General features: G+C 28.2%; 1 protein-coding gene across 1 annotated transcript; it reads left to right on the top strand.

Moving 5' to 3' along the window:
* Positions 1 to 1472: 1472 nt before the first annotated feature.
* On the top strand, positions 1473 to 7551 carry LOC129291732 (LOB domain-containing protein 18-like). The gene is made up of 2 exons (XM_054929240.1): positions 1473 to 2224; positions 6925 to 7551. The coding sequence occupies exons 1-2, from the start codon at positions 1871 to 1873 to the stop codon at positions 7324 to 7326; spliced, it is 756 nt and encodes a 251-aa protein (XP_054785215.1). The 5' UTR covers positions 1473 to 1870; the 3' UTR covers positions 7327 to 7551.
* Positions 7552 to 8022: the final 471 nt, after the last annotated feature.

Below are 8022 nucleotides of genomic sequence, written 5' to 3'. Positions count from 1 at the left end.
TCATCTCCTTTCCTATTAATCAATCTATTAACTGCCCTCCTGATTGATAAAGTTAATTAACTACACATTTATAAAATTAATTAACTACACGTTTTTAAAGAATCATTGTTATTTCTTCTAATTTTATTTATAAATCACTCCTAATATTTTAATTAAAACTAAAAAATATTAAATATCATTAATTCTATGTAAAAATTTAATAATTTTTTAACTTTATTCTTTTTAAATATACATACTTTAGTAATATATTTTTTTTTAAGAAGATTTAATTGAGAACAAAATTTAAAAAGATAACTTGTCATAAAAAATTTATAATAAAAATTTAATAAGATAACATATGAATAGAACTAAAAAATTATTCTCTGTCTACCTTACAAGTTAATAGGACCAAAGAGAATACTTTAGCCATTTCTTTTCATCAAACTTTTAAAAATCTTTTGCAAAGTCAAATATTCTTCTTTCAAATAAAGTGGAGAGGATTATAATTAGGATGGGTTTATTGAAAATAATTAACAAATGCTTCGGAGATTTTTGTAAATATTTTGTTTTAAGAACGATAAAAAAAACTTTCTTAACACTATCTTATATTTTAGAGCGAGAGAGAGAGAGTTAATTTTATTAATCACAGTTCATAGTTTTTTTTTTAATGCAACGCACAAACCACATTTCTAATTAAGTACTGTGCATAGTATTACAGTATTAGTTATAGAATCCTTGTTGCCTATTATTAATTAATATACAAAGAAAATAAATCCCTTCTTTACTTTATAAGGATTTGATTTCTGGACTACAGCCCGTACCCAAAATAAATTTGGGTATTTATTGTGTTATCATTGTTATTAATTATTTTATCATCAATAGATAATACAAAAATTTAATAATCTGCATTTTTATACATCATCTATAACTCATTTCTAGCAGTTTATATAACCATCAAGTCCATATTATTTTTGTATAAAAAGCTCCAAAAAGGTAATATTATTTATTATCAAAACATAAGCCCACAATATTATAACTAAAAAAATGTGAAAGCTCAGGAATAAAAAAAGTATTACAATCCATAGGGGTTGAGTTTAATAAATAATTAATCTTTTATAATACAGCGAACTAATATTAAAATTCTCAATTAAAAAATATTTACATTTAAAGTTCAACTGTATTTTAAATGTCTTTTTTTAAAATTAAAAACACACTTATGTACAATAAAAAAATAGAGGTTACAAATGATCTATAATGATATAAAATTTGGTTAAAAATTAATGATTAATAAATTTATAAAAGATGCATCCCTTAAGCCATAGTTTTAAAATATATCACCTTTTTATTTAAGCGTTTTCTTTTCTTTTCTTTTCTTTTGGTGTGTTTTTAATATCTTTCCTCTCCGCTTTGACCGTGCAACATTACAAAGTCCCCTTTTAAGAGAACACATCATCATCATCGCCATATAACTCCACACACATAAATAACTCATCTCCCCCTCATGAATGAACCTTGAACAGCTCTAGAGAGAGAGAGAGAAGATAGAGACAGAGACAAGAAGAAGAAGAAGAAGCGGTTCGAGAATAATAGGAAGTAAGATCAGAGAAGGGCTTATCGCATGTTTGCTTCACGCAAACAACTAAATGTGGGGAGTTAACCCTTTCTCTTTGCTCCTTCGCGTGGCTTTAAAGACTTCTTCTACATCCTTTCCAAATCCCTCTCATTAAATACTCTCTCTCACCCCACCAAACCCTAACCATCTCTCTCTCTCTCAACCTTCTCAATTATATCCTCATCATCATCGTCATCACCACCTTTCTCTAAAACCCTAATCTCTGTAACTTTCTTTGCTTTCCCAACAGATTCTCGTTATTCCCCGGCCATTTTTAACATGAGTTCAAACTCGGCCAGTACCGTTACTGGCGGCGGTGGTGGAAGCGGCGGATGCGGCGGCGGCGGCGGAGGTAGCGGCGGCGGCGGTGGGCCGTGCGGTGCCTGCAAGTTTCTGAGGAGGAAGTGCGTGGCGGGGTGCATCTTCGCGCCGTACTTCGACTCGGAGCAAGGCGCGACGCACTTCGCGGCGGTGCATAAGGTGTTCGGAGCCAGCAACGTGTCGAAGCTGCTTCTGAATATTCCGGTTCACAAGCGGCTCGACGCCGTGGTCACAATTTGCTTCGAGGCTCAGGCTCGGCTCAGAGATCCTGTCTATGGCTGTGTCGCCAATATCTTCGCTCTTCAGCAACAGGTATGTCATTATTCATTTTATTACCGTAAAAAATTAATCAATTCGTTGAATTTATTACCGTAATTCGATTCTAAATAGTTGATTATATATCTATTAATTTGTTATATTTATTTAACTTGATAATGAATCAATCAATCAATCAATTTGTATTTAATATAACCATGTGATGCATTCCTCATGTGATCTCTAGATAAGGATGGAGAGATTTGTTGTTGGCATATTCTTCTGAGAAATGTTCGACCATACCATTTGTTTGTTCCCTTGGTTGTCTTTTATCAGTACTATGGTCTCTCTGAAATTTGTTATAATATATATATATATATATAATATGTAGTTGACTAGGCTACGGAAGAAGAAGAACAAGAAGCTGGTAGGTGAATGAATCTTTGGAAAGTGATCTTTCAAACCTGTTTTGATCTGTGAAATTCACAACACAGTACAAGGTTGAACCTTCATGGATAATCATCGCAATTGACACATACTCATGTCTCGTACGGACATAGTGTTTGTTCATTTAAGATTAATTTTCTTTTAGAATAAGTTTTAAATTTAGAAAGTAGGACTAATATGTATAAGTTTTGGAGAATCATAATTAATTAATTTTTAAATATATAAGGTAATAGAAATTGAAATTTTGTGAGGAAACTGACAATTATATGATTCAGTAACCCACTATTTCTGTTTTATTAATTTGTTTTTTAGCTAAGAGTGAAAAACGGCTTTGACTTCAGATCTCTTTGATGATCACATCTAATTTGGATGGTGATTTTTACTTCACTAACTCATTTAATAATTATTTTATAAGAGGTGGAAGTGATCAAAGCAAATTATTATTGGAAAAGGAATCAAGTCTGTTTTAACTCATCAAAGTCTTCATCAGCTTTATATTTTGTAAGTTTTTAAAATCATTAAATACGCCTTACTTTTTAAAAAAAAATACATAAACTAATAATAGTTGATGTTTGTGTAAATTAAAGTCTTTTGATGCTACACGTTATTTGAAACTACTTTTAAGTAGTATTTTAATTACAAACTATATGATCAAAAGCATTACTTTAACCAATTTTCACTGGTTTATTTTGCAGTCAACTCAAACGATAAACACATAGAAAACAGAGTTCGTTCCATTAAAACTATATTTATATAATATTTTTCTACTTGGTGGGGTTACATTTTTCAAAATGCGATCAATTAACTATACAGTGAAGTAAGAACAAGAAATAGTGACTAATAATTTTTTTTAAAAAGGTTAAGTACAAGGGATACCCAATTAGCTAGATAGTTTAATTTTTTAAAAAAATTATTTCTTAATTAAAATTATTTTTTCAATGTCGCGTTATTTGTAGTATTGGACATGATAGAGTTAGAAAAAATGTTTAATACCCAACCACACATACAATATTATTGCCTCTAATTAAAGAAATTGTTTCATTAAAATTATAATATAAGATATATTTTAAAAGCTTTGATTAGTTTAAAATATATGACATTAGGTGTTTTTTTAATGATTTTTAACTATGTGCCTCTACTTCATTTTTTTGTCCTTTTTAAAAAAAATAATACATTAGAAATACAACTGTAATTATTAAACATTCATATATGAGATATTTGATTAGAGTATAATTAAAAAAACCTTAATAAATTTCGCATAATTTTTTTAAGAATACTAAAATAATTAGCAAAAATAATTTAAAAAAAAAAAGAGCAAAGAGAGGAGAGAGAAAGAGCGGAAAGAAAGAAGCAGGTGGGGGTAGGGATGATGGCATGAAACCTAGGAGGACAGTTTCATACTTTTTGCTGAATTCTATAAAGAAAACTCCTATCCCTATCTTCTCTCTCCTTAAAAAGAAAAAACAGAATGATGAATTTCAAGATTGAAGTATAAAATTAACTTTTTAAAAATATTTTAATTAAATTACATAGTATTTTTTTTATTTAAAAATATAAATTATTTTTAATTAAATTTAATTCTAATAAAATATTTTTTTATTTTTAAATTAAATCTATCTTTTTATGTTTATACTTATTAAATATTTTATAATAAATATAAAGTCATTCATTAATAAAAATTTTTAAAAAAAATTATACATTAAAAATTAAAAATATTTTATATTTTTTAATATTGAATTTTTTTAAAAAATATTTTATATTTTTAAAAGAGGGAGATGTTATAACATCATCTTTCTCACTTAATCACATATATAAGAAGATTTTTTTTATATATAAAAATATATTAAACTATAATTGATTTATTTTTTTAAGTGTTCTTAACAAGTAAATTATTTTATATTTATTTTTATAAAAGAATATGTGAAAGAATGAGATTAGTTAAAAGATAATTAATTAATTTTTTACAGTATAAATTTTAATTTAAAACATCTTAAATTTTATTTTTCAAATTGAGATGAGTAAGTAAATAAATACATTGAAATGTAATGCAAGAGAGGGCCCACAGCTAATTTTAAATTGAAAAAAATAGAAGAAGAAAAAAGAAAAAGAAATTGGAGGATGAAGTGGTCGGCGGTTACACGCAGGGCAGTCGTCTTCCCCCTCGGTTTTATGCTTGTTTTCAGGATTTGGTCGGTTAGTTTCTCGGTTTCCTCCATTATTTATTTATTTATTTATTTTTCCATTTTCTTTTATTCCCCAACTCTATTTTTCTGTCCCTATCCTTTCTCACTCCTCTTGTTTTCATGGTTTTATATTTTTCCTTATGAAAATAATAACAAATTTAAATCATAACACACTTAGGCATTTAGAGGAGTCACGTGAGAAATCCAATATTTATTTATTGTTGTAATTTGAAAAAAATAACTTGGCCTAATTTTTTTATCTATAAGTTTTCTTTATTTGGTAGAAAGCCCAATTATGCTATTCTCTTTGAACTACATAAGTAAGTTGTTTATGCAAAAAAAAAAAAGTAAATTATTTGAATAATTGAGTAATTTGGGTTATTTGACTTTAAAGTGTTTTATGATTAACATAACCTATGGAATAAGTTCCTATATATGTCAGCGCCTTTCTCTTTAATCTTTCTACATTAGAACTAAATTATCATATTTTATCATTCAAATTGAGTTTTATATTATTCCATAGTATTTTGGATGGATTTAAAAAAAAAAACTTAATTTGGCACCAAAAAGGTACTTTACGCGTTCTTGCACTGACGTATTTGAATTCTTTTTAATTCTAACACAAAATTTACATTAAGTCCCATTTTTTCAATGTTAAGGGAATAGAGAAAATATAACCAACTAACTCATCAGCAATTTTTTCCTTTAAAATGATAACTTTCATATTACTAAACCTCTGTGTGTGTGCGTGTGTGTTTTCTTAGTTTTTTTTTCTTTTCCATTTGTTGTTGGGGAGAACTTGTCAACAATATTTGTATTACTATATTGTTCATGACCATGCGAGCAGATAGAGCCAAATAAGACAAACTTTCTAATGAGGAGACAAATTACTTTAGAAGTTATGTTTAATAATATATAATTAACTATTATTAGTCAATGATCTTATTACTTTTGAGTATTTTAATGATCCTAATTATCTATTGCCATGTGTGTGTTTAACTATTATTAGTCACCTCCTGGTCTTTGATTAATAGTAGCCACATTATTTAATTTAATCTCTATAACTAATCCTCACGCTCTCATTATTGGTCATTCTTCTCAAATTCTGATTAATCCAAAAAAATAATTAAAATACTTAGTATATAACAATCATGTGTTAAGTTTTATTATTAAATTTCTAATATGTGTATTAGGAATGCAAATACCACTAATTAAATAATCAACACACACAAACACATCTTAAATCCAAGATGTCAATTATTTATTGAAAAAGTTCCATTGTGTTAAAAAATAAGTTCATGGCCAATTTATTATGGGATGAGAACTTAGAAATAGAATACAATATATAGAATGCTGAAAAATTGATGAGCATCGAGGGTACTAAAATTAGTATAATTTTATATACTTCTTCTATTAAAAAATATAAGGTATTTTTTGAAAACTTAAATGTTAAAAAGTATAAGGCATTTTTAATCTTTTAAGGTGTAATTATTGTATTCTTTTAAAAAGTATCCTTATTAATAAATGACTTTATTTTTGTTGTAGGGTGTTTAATAAAAATAAATATGAAAAAGTAAGATTAATTTGATAGTAAATAAATACTTTATTGAGAGGTGAGATTCAGTTAAAAATGTTTTATATTTTTGAATAGAGGGAGTAATATTTTTATGCTTTTCATAAGCTAATTAATTAATCACATAATTATTTGTTTAATTCCTTCAATGACGTGGTTTCTTGAAAAACTCTAGTTTTTAACCTCAATCAGTTTGTTTCAAAGTCAACTTTTCATACTAGTCATTCTTTAGCTTACCGCTCTTTAAGTATATATTAATTTTTTTAAAAAAAAATCAATTATCCTGTCTTAACTATATTTATTAAGGAAGCAGATAACTTGAAGCTTATGAAATTTGAAAATACTTGTAAAAAAATAATAATAATTAAAATGTAAAATCTATGTATCATGCATAATGTCATGTAATAAATCATATTATTGATCATCCATGACTTTTAAATAATAAATGCTTATTGAGTTTATTAGTTGTATAGAATAAAATAGATTTTAAAATGTACTTGACATTTGTATTATTATTATATTCATGACATTTTTTAAGTTGATTGATCCAACAGGTTGTAAATCTACAAGCAGAACTTTCCTATTTGCAAGGCCACCTTGCTACATTACAATTGCCCCAACCACCACCACCACCACCACCTCCACTGCCACAAGCAATACCAACACCAACAACACTTTCTATTGCCAACATTTCAACCGGGATGACCTCTTCTCTCCCGGCAACATATGATTTATCATCTCTCTTTGATCCAATAGTCCAAACATCTTGGGCCTTACCACAACGGCCCATGGACCTAAGCCAATATGGGCCTGGCAGCTCATCATCAGGTGGTAGCGGTGGTGGCGATCTTCATGCCCTAGCAAGAGAACTCCTCAACAGACATGGGTCTCCTCCATCTTCATCACCTATGGCTTGCTCTAAAGCTTCCTCTTCATCTCCATCACTTTCCAAATGATGATTCATATATTCATCAACCGATCTTGGCCTTCAGTTAGGAAAAGGGGTCTTCATATAATTTCTCAAAGATGTTCAAATTAGCCAGTAATTTTAATAACTGTTCTTTGAATCTTTTTTATCTTTATCCCTGGCCCCCCTTTTTTTGGTTAAAAACTGGCTGAGGAACTTATTATATATTGTAGTCCTACATTTTTAATTTCTCATTTTCAATATTTTGTTTTCATCATCACTTCTTGCTTGTCTTAGCAACTTCAGAAAGCTTATAATTGCACTGAACAATTTATTTTTATGGTAGCAATATAGCTAGAGAATTTAAAAGTAGAATTAAAATTTCTTCACTCTATTCCTAATATGACCTGATTAATTTTCATAAAATTTTCAGTTCGACTTATATTGTTTGAAATTGTTCTCTGGGTGCCAAAATTCATGTCCGGTTTAAATCCAAACAATCCATCAATATCTGGGGTAATATTTCCTTTTTAATGAGACCTTTTTTAAAACAAAATTAATAAAAAGGGGACACACACATCAATAGTAATGTAGTACCAGGGGAAAATGAGCCAAAAATTAAAAATAAAGTATGATTTTTCGTATGCGATTACATTCACGAGTTACAAAGGAGATAACTTTATTAGAAATAAAAATCCTACAATTTTTGTAGTACAGGCAAGAAACAATCGACCAGCTCGTGAAT

Source organism: Prosopis cineraria, unplaced genomic scaffold (genome assembly GCF_029017545.1).
Source record: "Prosopis cineraria cultivar Desert tree isolate PC_DT_omini unplaced genomic scaffold, ASM2901754v1 PC13, whole genome shotgun sequence".
Taxonomy (NCBI): domain Eukaryota; kingdom Viridiplantae; phylum Streptophyta; class Magnoliopsida; order Fabales; family Fabaceae; genus Prosopis; species Prosopis cineraria.
The sequence above is the reverse complement of the archived record's forward strand: the minus strand, read 5'-3'. Positions and strand labels throughout refer to the sequence as shown.

Excerpts from the sequence above, each read along its gene's own strand:
- LOC129291732 (XM_054929240.1), top strand. The coding sequence starts at position 1,871 with ATGAGTTCAAACTCGGCCAGTACCGTTACTGGCGGCGGTGGTGGAAGC. Across the intron at positions 2,225-6,924 it reads TCTTCGCTCTTCAGCAACAG|GTTGTAAATCTACAAGCAGA; the intron begins GTATGTCATTAT and ends TTGATCCAACAG.